At 34.1% G+C, this 19,046-nt stretch overlaps 1 protein-coding gene across 1 annotated transcript in view; it reads left to right on the plus strand.

The window, feature by feature from the left end:
* The window catches only part of LOC6047969 (low-density lipoprotein receptor-related protein 4), a 136,406-nt gene that overhangs the window by 8,866 nt on the left and 108,494 nt on the right, over positions 1-19,046 (plus strand). Inside the window, exon 3 of the mRNA XM_038266557.1 lies at positions 11,527-12,487. Coding sequence (XP_038122485.1) covers positions 11,527-12,487 — 961 coding nt within the window. The remainder of the gene's footprint in view (positions 1-11,526; positions 12,488-19,046) is intronic.

The raw sequence follows: 19,046 nt of genomic DNA on the forward strand, positions 1-19,046 counted from the left end.
ATGGTGCAGGGATGCCACATTTGAAGATTTTAGAGCACAGGCTCAATGCTCAAACGTATTGCTTTGCCATGTTATTCGATGATTTTTGATTAAATGAATTACTCACGAAAAAGATAACAATGTTTTGCTTCTTTTGCCAAAAACAGATTTGTAAAATATTATTTTGCCATCAAGTTAAACTCATTTGCGTTTTTGTGATGTGCCCGAAAAACTTCAAAATCTGGCATGCCTGGTATGGTGAAAGTGACAGTTGAAAATAACGGTCGTTGTTTTCTCAAAAGATTTTGGGTTTTTTCTTGAATCTTCAGGGTTTTGTTATGCTTTTTATGAAACATTTCCATGAGGAATGCTTTCAAAAATATTTTCTTCAGTTTTTTTTAACTGATTCATAAAGAACCCTCAGAATTTCTTTGAAAACATTAAGGAAACTTATGTTTTTCTTGATTTATGGGTTGAGGTCACTGGCGGTACCAGGGGGAGGGATTTGTCCGGGAGGTCATTCACAAATACCGTAACCAAAAAAAATCGAGTCCCCCCCTTCTTTTGTCAGAGCAAATCCCTTAAAATGGGTTTTAATGAGGTTTTTAGTGAAAATTGTGGAACCGTCGAGAGCGGGAGTTATCAAATTATAGAACGAAAAATCAAAGCAATCTATTTGAAGGGACTGAAAAATTTATTGACAGCTGGAGCAATATTGATATCGAGAAGATCGACAGCCAGAGAGTCCACTGTATATTAGAAAATTCAACGAATTATAATAATTTTCAAAGCGAAATGCTGCAAAAACTTTATTTTGCCTAAAAAGCAGTGTGTAATACAATTTAAAATTTATTTTGTGATTATCAATTTAAAATTATGCTTAATTTATGCCTTTCAAATGCCCAAAAAACGCCATTCTGCATTATCAGTTTGTCCGTATCATGTCCATACCAAATTGACAGCTGTCAAAACAAAAATGGAATGCGAAAGTTTAAAAATCTGTATCTTGAAGAGATTCTTTTTGAGGCCAATTTGGGGTCTTCGACAAAATTGTAGGTATGGATGAGAAAAAAAAATACAATGATTTTTTTTGTTGATTTTTAGACTTACACTAGAAATTGATATCAAAAAAAAAAACACACAATTTTAACTGATTTTAATTTTTCATGCGTGATGGGACATGAAATGTCAACACATCAAAAATTCCAGAAAGGTCAAAAAAATCTTAAACCAAATTATGATATTTTGAAAAATTGTTATTTAAAAAAATAAAAAGTACACCATACATTTTGGCGAGATTTTTAAATCAAATTTGCAATCATAAAGTAGTGTAGTAAAATTTTGATAAAGAGCACAGTTTTCAATTTATTAGGAAACTTTTTTAAAAATAACACATTTAAATAGTGCCCTTGTTGGATTTTACATGAAATTATAAAATCTATTTTTAAACCTTTTTTAAGATAATTTGTTTCGAAAACTCACATTTTTTGCAAAAAAAGTTATTTAAGCAAATATTTATTAGCTTTTCTTGAAATTTCTGAAAAGATAACATTTTATAGCTTAAAAACATATCAAAATATTTTTTTTTCTTGCAATAAATTTTGAGCGGCAAAGAAGTAATTTTAAAATCCGCAAACAATTTCTACTTGTTTGATAGAAAAAAAAACTCCTTTTAATTTTTTTTAATTTTTACATACTATTTGGCACACGAAATACAACCAAAAAGGTTCAACCTTTGTTAAAAAATCTGAAATGAAACTGAAATTTTGAAATTTTTTACAAAAATACGTAGTTTTGTGAATTTTTTTAGTATTTTCAAAAAATATTGTTATTACATTCGAAATGTATGAAAAATCCCTATCGTTTAATACCCACATTGTAAAAACGGAAATTTTGAGTTTTTTCGAAAATACGTAGTTTTGTGAAAATTTGGAGTATTTTTAAAAATGTTGTTATTACATTCGAATTGTATGAAAAAATCCCTATTATTTGATACCCATATTGTAAAAACTGAAATTTTGAAAAGTTTTACAATAATACGTAGTTTTGTGAAAATTTTTAGTATTTTTCAAAAAATATTGTTATTACATTTGAAATGTATGAAAAAATCCCGATCGTTTAATACCCACATTATAGAAACGGAAATTTTGAGTATTTTTTTTATCGAAAATACGTAGTTTTGTGAAAATTTGAAGTATTTTCTAAAAATGTTGTTATTACATCCAAAATGTATGAAAAAAAACCTGATCATTTGATACCCATATTGCAATAACAATATATTTTTGGTTTCTTTAGAGAAAAAAAATGCATTTTAGAAATATAGGAAAAATACGTATTTTTGTGAAAAATTTCATAAAATAATAATTTTAATGGATAACTGACATCATCCCGATTCCAAAACACTATAATTTTTTGATGTTTGCATGATTTTTCGTACGATTAATGCCAATGTCATCGACTATTTCGAATGTAAATTCAAATTTAATTCTGTAATGATTTTAATTGCAAGGTTACCAGATTTATGAAATCATTGTCGCAAAATTAATTTGATTGTGTTGAAAGATTTTTTTTTAAATAAAACTTTAGTAGTTTAATTTGGTACCAATTTTTCAAATAAGGGATGCCAGATGCCTTGAAAAGTAGAAATAGATAAGTAGTGATCTGTCACAGCAGGGTTGCCAGGTTTATGTAATTATCGACTAGTGATAAAGATCATTCAAAAACCAATTTAAAACTATTTATTTTTTTTAATTGGGAAAGTATTCCCAAAATAATAATATCATCGTACCAGAATTACAAGACTGAAAAAATTAATCATTTTTCAGAATGATCTTTAGCAGTTTAATTTAATGATTGGTACATTAGGGTGTAATATGGTTGTATGGAAAAAAATAAAGTTGTCCAAATTTAGCGAGCACAACCATTTTTCAGTTGCTTTTGGGGTCCTAAACAACTCCCCAAAGTTTGGGAACGATTGGTTTAGTCCTCGCTTTGCGCAAAGCGATTCAATTTTCCATATAAATTTGTATGGGAAAACCAATTTTTTTGAGTTTTGATATTTATAAAATCCACGTTTCACGCTGTACTTAAACCGGATTCATATTCGGATGCTCTGGAAGGTGCTCTACAACTTTCCCGAAGAGAGTATGGTGCTAGCTTGTCCCTGAAAGAAGATACAGCGTCCTCAAAACTCGTCTAAAACGTGATTTTCGAGCAAAAAACACGTTTTAGACGAGTTTTGAACACGCTGTATCTTTTTATAGGAGCAAGTTAGCACCATACTCTCTTCGGGAAAGTTGTAGAGCACCTTCCAGAGCATCCGAATATGAATCCGGTTTAAGTACAGCGTGAAACGTGGATTTTATAAATATCAAAACTCAAAAAAATTGGTTTTCCCATACAAATTTATATGGAAAATTGAATCGCTTTGCGCAAAGCGAGGACTAAACCAATCGTTCCCAAACTTTGGGGAGTTGTTTAGGACCCCAAAAGCAACTGAAAAATTGCTGTGCTGGAAAATCGATTTTGATATTACACCCTATTGGTACATAAATCTAGCTCAGCAATGGATGAAAATCAAATACAAAATTTTAGAAAGCATTGTTGTATACTTCTATGCTCGCATGTAAGTTATTTGCAATAATCAACCCGTAATAACCTTGTGCTTTCTCTCAGATTATTATTCTCGCGCTCTTTCTCCAGTTTGAATCCTATGCGAGAAGCAAATTTTGCCAAAGCTTTCTCTCCCTCTCAATCAGTCGGAGGTCCTTTCGAAATTGAGCAATCGCGATTGCGCAGTACCAGCATTTCCTCTTCCATTCAACTTTGTAGTGTTAAATTTGAATTCCGATTATTGTTATAAATTACATCTTTATTTAGATGAAAAAAAATTGGTTTTCTTCTGAAAAAAAAACACACTCAATTTATTTCCAAAAATTACACTCGAAAAACACGAAATTACAACATCAGTAAATCAACCCCCACTTTACCAGAAATAGCACAACACCTCCCTCCCCCACAACAACAACAAATACAGAAGAAAAAAACTCAAATCAAGGAAAAACCCGCTGCCTGTTTCTGCGTGGGTGTGTTGCTTCATTCATTCAATCGTCCTTTTTTCTCCCACTTCCCTTCCCCCTGTTTTCCCCCAGCAGATTCGTTTTGTTGGTTGGCGACGAACGAATCATCCTGATCCAAGGTGGCCATGACGAGAAGTTGGGGGTTGGGGCTGTCAAGAGAGATGACCTTATGGAAGCCATAATACATCGTCGTCGTCGACAGTTTGGCATGGCTTGCTGGGGCTAAAAGTGCTGCTGGCTGCCTGCTGCCAGTTGATGGATTTTATTGAATGAAAACTATTTTTGGCTGCTGGCTGAGTGTAGTTTGCTTGAGCGGTTTTCTTTTTTGGAGGTTGTTTTATTTCTTGCTCTATGTTTGTCAAGGACTATCGAACGATAGTGGATTGATTGAGAGTCTTTGAAGATTGATAGAAATAAAATGAGAACGAAAAGATAAAAAAAAATCAAGTCGCATTTAAAATTAAAAAAAATTAAAATTCTTGAAAAAATCTTTGAAACATCAATTCAAAAGCAATTCAATTCAGTAAAATCCAATTAAGCTCTTCGATCACAAAACAAAACAAATAAAACCCATCATCGCCAGACTCAATCAATCCGCCACACTGCACTGCACTGCTGTCATCCCTCCACTGCAAAATAGAATAAATAAACAAAAGTGCTATGCACATAATGCATCGGCTTGTCAACAGCATCATCATCAGCGTCGTCGTTGATTGATTGAGTGCAGCGACGCCGAGGAGAGCTCGCCATGGTTTCGAGTGAGCTAAAATTAGAAAATTGGTCCGCGCTGGGAACACTGCACTGCATACTCAAGTGGACACACGAGCTCACCTTTTTTGCAAATCAAAATTTAAATTTTTCTATTTCTGTGGGAAAATGCTGATCTGGGTTGGGTGGAAGATTTGCATTTTGTGATAAGAGTTTGTTTTGATTGTTTTCTGACCATTTTTCCAGTGATCAGTAGAAAATGACCCTTTAGTTTCAGGAAGAGACATCTTCAGTGAATTATTGTCAAGTGGATGGTGCAATTTAGATTCTAAATCAGTGACCCTCACTGGCGAACACGTGACTATTCAGTTACTGGTAGTCAAATGCAGTTCTTGGTTTCGTGGAAGAGACATTGTTCAATTTTGACAATTTTGAAAATTTTGTCAATTTGGACAATTTGGACAATTTTGACAATTTTGACAATTTTGACACTTTTGACACTTAAGACAATTTTGACAATTTTGACAATTTTGACAATTTTGACAATTTTGACAATTTTGACAATTTTGACAATTTTGACAATTTTGACAATTTTGACAATTTTAACAATTTTGACAATTTTGACAATTTTGACAATTTTGACAATTTTGACAATTTTGACAATTTTGACAATTTTGACAATTGTGACAATTTCGACAATTTTGACAATTTTGACAATTTTGACAATTTTGACAATTTTGACAATTTTGACAATTTTGACAATTTTGACAATTTTGACAATTTTGACAATTTTGACAATTTTGACAATTTTGACAATAGTGACATTTTTTTGACAATTTTGACAATTTTGACAATTTTGACAATAGTGACATTTTTTTGACAATTTTGACAATTTTGACAATTTTGACAATTTTGACAATTTTGACAATTTTGACAATTTTGACAATTTTGACAATTTTGACAATTTTGACAATTTTGACAATTTTGACAATTTTGACAATTTTGACAATTTTGACAATTTTGACAATTTTGACAATTTTGACAATTTTGACAATTTTGACAATTTTGACAATTTTGACAATTTTGACAATTTTGACAATTTTGACAATTTTGACAATTTTGACAATTTTGACAATTTTGACAATTTTGACAATTTTGACAATTTTGACAATTTTGACAATTTTGACAATTTTGACAATTTTGACAATTTTAACAATAGTGACATTTTTTTGACAATTTTGACAATTTTGACAATTTTGACAATTTTGACAATTTTGACAATTTTGACAATTTTGACAATTTTGACAATTTTGACAATTTTGACAATTTTGACAATTTTGACAATTTTGACAATTTTGACAATTTTGACAATTTTGACAATTTTGACAATTTTGACAATTTTGACAATTTTGACAATTTTGACAATTTTGACAATTTTGACAATTTTGACAATTTTGACAATTTTGACAATTTTGACAATTTTGACAATTTTGACAATTTTGACAATTTTGACAATTTTGACAATTTTGACAATTTTGACAATTTTGACAATTTTGACAATTTTGACAATTTTGACAATTTTGACAATTTTGACAATTTTGACAATTTTGACAATTTTGACAATTTTGACAATTTTGACAATTTTGACAATTTTGACAATTTTGACAATTTTGACAATTTTGACAATTTTGACAATTTTGACAATTTTGACAATTTTGACAATTTTGACAATTTTGACAATTTTGACAATTTTGACAATTTTGACAATTTTGACAATTTTGACAATTGTGACAATTTCGACAATTTTGACAATTTTGACAATTTTGACAATTTTGACAATTTTGACAATTTTGACAATTTTGACAATTTTGACAATTTTGACAATTTTGACAATTTTGACAATAGTGACATTTTTTTGACAATTTTGACAATTTTGACAATAGTGACATTTTTTTGACAATTTTGACAATTTTGACAATTTTGACAATTTTGACAATTTTGACAATTTTGACAATTTTGACAATTTTGACAATTTTGACAATTTTGACAATTTTGACAATTTTGACAATTTTGACAATTTTGACAATTTTGACAATTATGACAATTTTGACAATTTTGACAATTTTGACAATTTTGACAATTTTGACAATTTTGACAATTTTGACAATTTTGACAATTTTGACAATTTTGACAATTTTGACAATTTTGACAATTTTGACAATTTTGACAATTTTGACAATTTTGACAATTTTGACAATTTTGACAATTTTGACAATAGTGACATTTTTTTGACAATTTTGACAATTTTGACAATTTTGACAATTTTGACAATTTTGACAATTTTGACAATTTTGACAATTTTGACAATTTTGACAATTTTGACAATTTTGACAATTTTGACAATTTTGACAATTTTGACAATTTTGACAATTTTGACAAATTTGACAATTTTGACAATTTTGACAATTTTGACAATTTTGACAATTTTGACAATTTTGACAATTTTGACTGGAATGAGATGAGGAATTTTAAGAAAAAAAAAGTAAACGGAAAAAATGCCAATTTTTTACAGTAAAATAAACTTTCAAAATCCGTATTTTATATTTTTTTTTATTTTCTGGTTGTTTTTGGAGACAAAACCTGCTTTTTGAACCATATATGTACTTCTGTATACAGAAGTACGGGCCAACATTTTGCCGTCAAATTTTGAATAATTAAAAAACTTGTTTTTTTGGAAAAAATAGAAATTTACTCAATTGTTTTTAACGAAGACATTTCATTTTTTGATTTTTTAAAATAATTTCAATGAGTTTCAGTTTCTAAAAATATTGTCATTTATGTCTAAGATGCATTGAAGATTGGACCTTTGGTTGCTGAGATTCAGCGGATAAAAAAAAAAGAAAGGAAAATTGCTGAAAAATGAAACTATTCTGAGTCTCACCTAAATAGCCCCCATTTTCGACTGATAATATCTCAGCAGCTAATGGCACAACTCCTAATGTTAAATTATGAAACGTTTGTGAAATTTTCTGACTTTTTTATACTAACATTTGAAACACACCTAATATTAAATTTTTGAGATAATAAAGAATATGATATAATATAAAATACTATATTAATTGAAATTAAAGATATTTTTTTTTTCTAAACAACAATTGTTTAGTTTAAAATATAAAAAAATACTTATAAATTTGTTGCTGGTTATTTGACAAATTTATAGGAAAATTTGTGAACTTTTCGAAAAAAAAAACATTCAGAAATGGACACTCATGAACACTATTTAAACAAAATTATAAATCTGATTCTTTGTTTGTAAAATCAAACTTTCAGTGGCTATACAGTCCAGACTCGATTATCCGGAAGCCTTGGAAAAATTTCATTTCGGATAATCGAATCACAAATTTTGTTTTTGTTGTTGTCTTATTTTTGATTGTCAAGATGGCGGCCAACGGTGATGGAATATTGAAAAAAAATGCATTTATTATTTAATAGGCAACCATTCAAATTTGACTAAAATGGGTTCGTAGAACTCAAAACTTGATGTTAAAAAAATACGAAAAAATATACATTTTTTTCGTGATTCGATTATCCGAAGTCCCATACAAACCTTCGGATAATCGAAACTTCGGAAAATCGATGCTTGACTGTATCTCAAACACGTCTTATTTTATCAATATTTCTGTAAACTACCTTTAGATTGCAAAGTTTAATTTTACATTAAAAACTGATCCCGAAAAAAATAAGTGAAATTTTCTATTTTTTTCCATAAAGACACTATTAATACGATTGGATTCCTGACGTCACGATTCCTTTTCACGATTGTCTTTTTCATCGTGCTTTTGTTTTTGAAGTTTTCTGCATGAAAATGCTAGACTGCGTTGGGGAAAATGTCGGAAACGTCGCGAGTGTGTTGAGGGATCTCAGAAAACATGGAGTTTTACGAAGTTTTGCCATAAGTAGTGATTTTTAGTGAGTTTTCAATCAGTTTGGAGCACTCGCTTGAGGCCGCCATGATGGCGCTCCGGAATGTTTTCGACGGTCATGCTGTAGTGTGTGTGATACTGCTGCTTGTTGTAGTTGTGTGGCCAAAAGTGTTTAGTAGAATCGCAAAAGAAATCAGTACCGAAACCGCGGGGGAAAGAGTGAGACAACAGATACTCCAAGCCTGGAAAAATAAGTGCCTTTGTATTGGTGAAAGTCTGTTGACAGCGCTGATAAGTATCGGGGAAGATTCACGAAAAACGAAACGAAATGAGCAACAAATTGTTAGCAGTTAAAGGTGTGCGCAAAATTGGATTGCGTTAGTGTTAGTGGATTGGAATATTCAGGCTGGTATGCAGAAGGAAACTCTAACGGCAACGGAAGGGGACGTTGGAGGCAACCTGAATTTACTATGCTGAGTTGCAGCGTTTGCTCGGCTCAGGCTGTGCGTAAGCGGTAGAGTAGAGCTTGTGTTTACAGGAGCTTTCCAATCCGGATGCGGCTGGTGCATTACCTGGCGATTGGTGAAAAAGCGTTCTCTGACTGGCTTGCCGAGCCAAAGGTGGTGAGCGAGAGAAGACATAAATCAGAACGGTAGGGACTAAAGAAGCTGTTATTGGAGGTAAGATTTTTCCAGTTTTCAGAGCGTGTTGGCGTTCTGTTCATTAATCAAGGTCAGTCCACTCTTTTTATTTTACAATCATATTTCTGTGTGCGTTTTGCGCTATTTGTTGTTATACTTGAAATCATTTTTTCATTTATCAGCTGAATCTGATTGAAATTTTAATGTTTTGTGTGAATCAAAAATTTGTATTTTCATAATAATTATTTTAACATTATCTCATCAACAGAGAGCGAGTTTTGGCGCTATAACCATGGCAAATAGTGTCCAGGGCATTTGTGGAAATACAATGTCCCATCCTCGAGGGTCCCGGAGCACACTTCTTAGCATGGTGCTCCCAACGATTCATTGTTCTAAAAAAACAGGAACGTGAGCGGGGGATCCCCACGTTTCTTCCTCCCCTGTAGATTCAGAAATGTATTGTTGTGTGAACATTCGTGCTCATAATCAATCCAATTCAACGAATCATCTTTGCGGTTAACTTTTCGCAGTTGGCCTGGCCGCTTCGACGTTTGTGATGTTTCAATGCATGTTAATGCAATGGCGCACTGCAAATGTTGATAATGACAAGAAGATGCTAGGCGTCAATCAACCTAAGGCATTTTCCAGGATGCCCTCGAAAGACTGGCTGCGCTAGGGTTAGATTAGATTAGATTAGATTAGATTAAAGACACTATTAATACGATTGTAACTCGATAGCAAATTTTTGTTCGTAGGGTATTTGTCCCTATTTTGGGCCTAGTACGTATTTTGTGTCTACCAAACTTAATTCAACGAAATTGAGCATTTCACCAAATCTGGCAGAGATCTGCTACTTGAGAATGATACATGCAGTCATTATCTTCATTTTGGTGGGCAAGGATCATTCACTTTTTCCTCCTAAAATAGAAATAAAGCAAAAAATATATCACTCTTCACATTTTTCTTGGCAAATCACTAGGTGCCCATTAGGTCCAAAATATTCACCACTTTTGCTTACCGCTTGTTGACACTCAGCGTCACGGTTTTCATCGCTCAGCACATGAATGAGAGCCGTCCCGCGAATCTCCAACCACCAGCAATTGGTGGGTTGCACAATCCCATTGCAAAAACAATCACTAAACTGCCACCAAATCAATAAAATAACTGATTTAAGTTGCTTCGTCCATATCGGAGAGAAATGTATATATTTTCGATACATTTCACAATACTACAAACTGTGCCAGTGTGTGTGCGCTTCTCGAATTTTACAGTCTTTCTTGCATATTACGAGCTCGTTGTTTGGCTATGCAACAATTGTTTTATTATGTTTAAAACTCGTAAAGAATGATATAAATCATGGCCAAGCTAAATATGCACGTAATGCAAGTGAAATCAATCATTCTAATGTTTATTTGTAGCTTAAAACATCACAATGATTTAGCATATTTGTCGACCGAATTTGTGCGGCTGTACTGTACGAGCTGGGGCTGAACCGTACGTCAAAAAAGTTCGCCACGTGCTTCGAGATTTCAACCAATCAGAAGATAGGCCGAAAATATGCACAAAGAAGGTCGTATGCTAGGAGCAATATCCCCAAAATAGGGGCAAAAAGTGTTTAAGTTTTTCGTGCTTTTACAGCGATATAAGGTATTTTCATCAAAATGTTGATTATGTACGAGCTTAAGCATTAAAAATCCAACTTATTCATGTATAACAAACTAGGCTGCCAATAGCAGTCTTTGAGAGAACATCAAATTAAAAGTGCGCTCTGCTTAGTAGGCCCAAAATAGGGACAAATCCCCTTCTTCTCCATGGCTCAAAAGTTGCGGTTTGTCCCTTGGAACATATCAAGAACCTAAAATAAAATAAAAACGAAGATCGTGAAATTTTTTTTTTTTGTAAAATTAAATAATTAAAACAAGGGCAAATAAATTTATCCGTATACAATGTATGGAGTTTTTAAAGGTTTTGTTGAATATCTCAGTATTCGAATTATGAAGATCTATGAAGGGTCCAAATGTGAGGCAATTTTGCCCTGATTTGACATGCGACACGATAGCACAATCACGACGATAAAACAAAATATTTGCAACTCCCTCAATTACTATCTTTGCTTTCCATTCAAATAATTCTATGCAACTATTTACAATTTCTCTATAAATCTAAATCTTTTCCTTTCTCCCCTCTCTTTCCCAGCCCTCTGCGACGAGGACACAACGCCTCACCCCCTCGTGGACGACCACTACTGGCGCCACTCGCAGCCGATCCTGTTTCCGGGCGCGAACCAGTTCGGTGGTCCCCCCTCACGACCGTACGCGTACAATCCGGCCGCAGGCAAGCTAAAATTCGACGGCCGGCTGGTGAAGGCCCAGAAGCAGAACCCCAACTCAAAGTCCAAGGCCAATGGCGGCGGAGGTGGTGGTGGTGGCGGCGGCAATGGACGCACCCCGTTGCCCCATGGAAGGATTAAGATGGCACCGGGGCCGATTCCGATCGGGCAGGAGATTCCGAATGGGCCGGGTGATTTGAGAAATGGTCCAAGGAGGCCGGTGCCACCGGTTTACGGGACCGGCGGTGGATTTGGGACACTTTCGCACGGGTTGAGTCGACCGGTTGGGGGAGAACGAACCGAGGGCAACCCGCGGATGCACAACGGGTACGAGTACGGGGGATCGCTGGACAAGGTGTTCGTGCCGGAGGGTGACCTTCTGGCGGGTGGTGCCGGAGCGGACAATTCCCCGGGCGTGGACAACTGCGACATTCAGTGCGAGCCGAAGGAGTTCAAGTGCGAGAAGAGTTGCGCCTGTGTCCACATGGATCTGCACTGTAACGGGCAGGCGGATTGCATTCTGTCCGAGGACGAGCAGAACTGCGAAGCGGTCCAGCAGGAGCTGATGGCACGGATGAAGGAGTCGTGTGAGGCCAGCGGAACGCACATGATTTGTGCGACCTCGACGACGTGCATTTCGAAGGAGTGGCGATGTGATGGGGATGACGATTGCGGAGATCGGAGCGATGAACGCGGGTGTGGAACGGCCCATCAGTGCACGGAGAACAAGTACCAGTGCGCGAACGAGCTGTGCATCCCGCGGGAGTGGGTCTGCGACGGGGATGACGATTGTACGGATCTGTCCGATGAGAGGAATTGTTCGAGGCAGTGAGTATTTTGAAGATTGAAATAACGATATTTTTGATTTAGTTTTATGGTTTTGATGAAATTTAATACAAAAGTTTAAATTTGAAGTGGATAGGGAAGATGCAAATTTCTAAAATCTAGTTTAAAATAGATTCTGATTTCATCATGTCAACGAGTTCACAATGAATCAGTTATGCCATGTTATGGAAGAAAAGTTAAACCAGTTTGAACCACTCTAATGCAAATGTGTGGACTATCAGGAAATACTTATATTTATAGCGATTCCAAGTGGTACAATTTGACTCAAATTTAGCTCAAATGTGGCATGCGAGTTCCTTGGCCAAGAAATAATTAGATCCGTTTTTTTTTTGTTGACTATAAAGGGTACCCTACCCTTAATAGGGTGGTGAAGAAAATGGCTTTTTTGACGATTATCACAAAAATATTTGTTTTTTTTTAAATCATATATCACCGGAACGGCTGTACTAGGCGAAATTCTCGAATGTTTGCTGATTTTCATTATTTAAACAACTTATTTTGCAAAACTTTTGATCGAAACTTGCTTGCTTACTTCTTATTGAGCTATTTATCACTCGATTTCAGTTGAAAACGCTATTTTATGAGCTGTAATATGATCGCATAAATGTCCCATATGCATTCTAAGCGCTTTTGAGTTTTTGATGCAGTTTGGTTCAAAATCGTGTGCTTTTCAGAAAAGCATACAACATCCAGAATTATGTTCTAGAAATCAGAAGGAAATCCAGTTTTTTCGCGAAAACTTTTTACGTAACCTTTTGTGTGGGACACACTTCAAATGTCTTTTTCCTCAGCTTGCTGTTTTTGCATATGGGACATTTATGTGAACATGGGCAGTAATTGAATGTCAAAGTTCTGATATGGCAACAATAGATGCTCGCTGTAATTATATGCTGTTCCCCTACCTGTTATTCGCCGCGATTTAACGGAAAATAGCTAAGACATTCAAAAATCATAGCTGAATACACTTAAAGATCAAAGGAAAACTATATTTGCTGATCTGAAGGTCTCGAGACCATAGAGATGAATGTCCATTAACAGGATTCACAGGGTTATGATAAAAAACGTTTCTAAATCCACCATCAAGTGGGTTGTGCCTTCCTCACATTTACAAAGTAATATTGAAAATAAGTTTATGAAAAAAATATATACCTGATACAGACTTTTCCAGAAAACATGCAGACTCTCATTTGAAGCAATGTGGCAACCGGGCGTTTCGCATCTGGCGCGACTCTCGCACGTAAACAAAAAGACCCGGCCTTTTTAGGTTAGGCAAAAAATCACCCTTTTTTGTTTCTAAAAAAATCTTTTTCTTTGCATAACTTTTTTAATACTTAACTAAACAGAATAAAATTTAATAGGGTCTTAGGGGACCCCAAAACGAACAGAATAAGGCGGATCCGGCCAAAATCGGTTCAGTCAGTTCTGAGATAATCGTGTAGAAAAAAAATCGTGTCTACACACATCCCCACAGACATTTGTTCAGAATTTGATTCTGAGTCGATAGGTATACGTGAAGGTATATCTAGGAGTCGTATTTAAGAAGTTCATTTTTCGAGTAATTTTATAGCCTTGCCTCAGTGAGGTGAGGAAGGCAAAAACATATCTGAATTCAGTCCATTAATTTTATGTAAAGCACCATGCGTCCCCAGCAAAATGGCAACTCATTTCTTACCATCTAAGTTCGACTTTTTTTAACATATCGTCAGCTGTGTGCTATGTTGTGACATAGACCATTTTGGTCGAAAATGAGTTAATGATGACGTTTTGCTATACTTAACAAACACTACAAGATGCTTTAACCCGATTTTGGAAACTAGCTTCCGTTTCCTGGAAATCGCAATATACACTTGTGACATAGACCAATTTATCATCAAAATGATCGTGCACACTTGTGACACGTCATACATGTTGTTGGAAAATGTGGAAAAAATTTCTTGTTTTTCACAAATTTATGTACATACATACTTTCTAAAGGCAATGCCACCTTTAGTTTATAAAAATATACTGATTATACTGAGTCGAGTAAACCATTGATTTGAGCTTATTTTAGTTTGTATTGGAATTATGTGCACACTTGTGACACGTAGTACAATTTTACTTTCGAAACACACTTGTGACACGTGCTTTTCAGATTTTTGTTTACATTATTTACTGTATCTTTTAACTGGTGTAACCAAATTAGTTGAAACTTGGAGCGTTTGTTAAGCGATAGTATACGAACTGATTGCTTCAAAAGGTTTAGCTCTATCATTCATAGTTATGAAATTATTTACCAACAAACTTTAAGAATCGATTTTCTCGAAAAGTACTAAATTGTCGTTGTCACAAGATAGCACACAGCTGACGATATCACAAAATCCTGTTGATAGATATGCATATGTTACATAAAATGTCCTTAAAATTAATGAAACATATTTTCAATTGGGATGTGTTTTTTCGCTAAAATTATTGTTGCCTTCTTCACTGAGATAAGGCTATAATCCTGCTCGAAAAATGAACTTTAAAAAAACAGCTTCTAGACCTATATTCATGTATACCTATCGACTCAGAATCGAAAACTGAACAAATGCGCGTATGTGTGTGTGTGTGTGTGTGTGTGTGTGTGTGTGTGTGTGTGTACGTATTCCCCTTGGTGCTCAAAATTCTTGCCAAGTTTTCTCGGCACTGGCTGATCCGATTTGAGTCAAATAAGTTGCATTCGATCCGGTTTGGTGCACCATACTGCACTATTGAATTTTTTGAAGATCCGATAGGTAGTTCAAAAGTTACGTATAAAAAAGTGTCAGAGTTGCGAATCGGATCTCACATAAATGCATGTAAACTATGTCCAGACCCAGCACCCGACCCATCGTTGGTTAGGTTATCAAAAGACCTTTCCAACCAGTCCAAACCATTGTAGTTCTGACAACCCTGTCTCAAGTTATGACCACTTAAGTGATATTTATGTACTTTTTTGAAGCCATATCGCACCTAAATGTATGTAAACTATGTCCGGATCCATCATCAAACCCGTCGTTGGGTAGGTAATCGATAGATCTTTCCAATGAGTCCAAAACATTGAAGATCTGGAAACCCTGTCTCGAGATATGGCCACTTAAGTGATATTGATGCACTTTTTTGAAGCCGGATCTCAATTAAATGTATGCAAAATAATGTCCGGATCCATCACCCGACCCACTGTTGGTTAGGTAATCGAAATCCCTTTCCAAGGAGTCCACAACATTGATAATCTGGCAACCCTGTCTCGAGTTATGACCACTTAAGTTATATCTGTTTATTTGTACTCATTGCTGGTAAAAAGTGAGGAAGGCATTAACCACATTGGTGGATTAAGTTTGTTTTGCAAAACAACAGAACTATTGTTAAATGCGTTTTGAAACACTTTTTTCTTTCAAATAATTAGACTATGGCTTGCTATTTTTAAAATAGTGATTTTTGGAAAAAAAAATTACGCATACAATTTTTTGACCTAATTTTTCAATGTATAATTGAATTTGCTCTTACAAAACAACTTAACAGCTCTGTAATGCAAAACGGAAGTTTTTGTTTAGGGCAAGATGTAACGTTTGAAAAAAAATCTCCAAAAAGTTTTAAAAATAAAACATTTTTGGATTTATAATTAAATTTGAAATCGAAAAGTATTGTTGGTAAAAAAGTTCTGGCTGATGTACACCGTTAAGTAATATTTTTAGAAAATACAAAAAAAAATAGGTAGCACATAAAAATATGTTTTTCCTGTTTTTGATTTTTTGCCGCATCTCAGCAGCCCAAAATTGGATCAATTTTGTCAGATATTTGAACATATTGCGGTATTGAATTAGGTGAACACACACACAGAATTAAAAAAAAAGGGATTTATTCATGCTTCTATTTTTTTCTGTGCTAATCGTAAGGCAGTTGCAAATATTTTTCAAAGTTTATGTCACCCCTTCCCGAACCCCCCCTTTTAAAATTGGTCCGAAAAATCAGGAGGCAAAACAGTTTTTTAAGCTTCAAAATTTAGATGAAATAGATGTCAAGCCAATTCATCAAGTTTTGGCTGTATTAAACATATTTTGAATTTTTATGAAATTCCAATTTAGAGCACCGCGAAAACTTTTTTTTCTGCAAAAAAATAAATTGTGTTGAATACTTAGGTATTTTGGAAACTAATGATTTCAACAAAACTGGACAGGTGTATAATGCGTTTTCAAACACTTTTTTCATTCAAATGTTAAATTTTTTAAACTTTTTTATTTTTTTAAAGTTATGTATCAAGGCCAAACATAAATGCCAACTTTTGCTTGTTCCTTCCAAGGGATGTTGGCCTTTCTTCTCTTTACACGCTCGGTTATTGCAAGTGGGTCGAGCTAAGGGGTCGGACACCCACGCACTTTTCGTCAGCTAAGAGTTTCCTCTCTCCTCTTGGATAAGCCGGAGTTTTCTTCTTTTTGGGGTTGTTTTTTTCTTTCTCTCTCCCACCGGATTACTAACACCAACAGCAAGTGGGGGTAAAAAAGAAGGCTATATTTTTGTGTGCATGGATAACGTCGAAGGGAACGAAGGGCACACACACGCGCACGCAAACGCAGAATCGAATCGATTGGAAGTTTTATGACTTTATCTGTTGTGGTGGGACGATGTTGTGTGGATGTTTGATGAGATTTTGGGTGATTTTAGCATGATTTTTCCATCCTCCTCCACCCAAGGTCCGGCTGTCCGTGACTTGATTTTGCGACAACAACGCGTTCGCAACTTTGATGACGTCATTCGATGGTGTTCGATGGCCTGCTGAGGATAGATTGCGTTTTTTTTGGGTTTAGTTTTGGGTGTTTCCTGGAATATGGTTTGCGTTGTTTTTTTTTATTAGATTGATATTTGTTTGTTTTCTTCTTGGGCGAAGATTTGCATACACGTGGTGTAAAGCTCGACGTTGAAAGTAGTTTCTAACTTATTAACATTAAAAATTAAAAATTTAAAAATTTTACATATAAATTTGTGAATTTTAAATTTCGAATATTTCTATTTTATTTGATGAAAATTAAGCTCATCACAAATATTTTTCAAACAAGCATATGAGCAACTCTCTACGAAATCGGCCGATTTCGACCATTTTTATTTTTTGTATTTTTTTATTTGACTCAAACTTTGTGGGGGTCTTTCCTGTGACCAAATAAGCTATTTTGTGTCATTGGTTCACCCATACAAGTCTCCATACAAAAATGGTATGTAAATATTCAAACAGCTGTAATTTTTGAGTGAATTTTCGGACAATTTGGTGTCTTCGGCAAAGTTGTAGGTATTGTTGAGGACTATTGAAAAAAATAGGCAGAAGGAAAAAAATTGCAAATTTTTTAATCAACTTTTTTTTCACAAAAACTCAATTTCCCAAAATACGTATTTTTTGATTTTCGAGATTTTTTGATATGTTTTAGGAGACAAAAATCCGCAACTTTTGAGCCATAGAGAACCATGGTCAAAAAATCTGCCGCCGAGTTATAAATTTTTTTAAAAATATTGATTTTTTGAAAAAAATCTAAATTTCATGCAAAAACTAATTTGACGTTATTTTTTAATAAAAAATTGAATTTGCAATCGAAAACGACTTTACAGATTTTTTGATAAAGAGCTCTGTTTACAAAATATAGCCACCGAAAGTTTGATTGTAGCGAATTAAAATTTTTTAAAAATAGTGACCATGAGTGACCATTTCTGAAATATTTTTTTTTTTTTTGAAAAGTTCAGAAAATTGTCTAAGAGACTTTGAAGATTGGACCTCGGGTTGCTGAGATACAGCCGCTTTAAGAAAAAGAAACACGAAATTTGAAGTTTTCTAAGTCTCACCCAAACAACTCACCATTTTCTAATGTCGATAAGCAACTAATGGTCCGATTTTCAATGTTAAATCATGAAACATTCGTGAAATTTTCCGATCTTTCCGAAAAAAATATTTTGAAAAAAATAAATCAAGACCAGCATTTTAAATGGGCGTAATATTCAATGTTTGGCCTTGACTAAAAAAATTTCAAAATGTTTTTTTCGAAAAGATCGGACAATTTTACGAATGTTCCATATTTTAACATTCAAAATCGGACCATTAGTTGCTGAGATATCGACATTAGAAAATGGTGGGTTGTTTTGGTGAGACTTAGAAAACTTCAATTTTCGTGTTTCTTTTTCTTAAAGCGGCTCTATCTCAGCAACCCGAGGTCCAATCTTCAATATCTCTTAGACAATTTTATAGCAAATTTTCTGAACTTTTCAAAACATTTTTTTTTTAGAAATGGTCACTCATTTTAAAAAATAGAAAAACTGCAAATATTTCGCTAAAATCAAACTTTCGGTGGCTATATCTTGAAAACGGAGATAAAGGGCTAAATCTGCAAAGTACTTTTCGATTGGAAATCAATTTTACATTAAAAAATTACGTCAAATTTATTTTTGCATAAAATTTAGATTTTTTCCAAAAATAAATATTTTTTCAAAAATTTATAACTTGGCGGCAGATTTTTTGACCATGTTTCTCTATGGCTCAAAAGTTGCGGGTTTTTGTCCCCTAAAA

The sequence above is a fragment of the Culex quinquefasciatus genome, chromosome 1, assembly GCF_015732765.1.
Source record: "Culex quinquefasciatus strain JHB chromosome 1, VPISU_Cqui_1.0_pri_paternal, whole genome shotgun sequence".
NCBI lineage: Eukaryota > Metazoa > Arthropoda > Insecta > Diptera > Culicidae > Culex > Culex quinquefasciatus.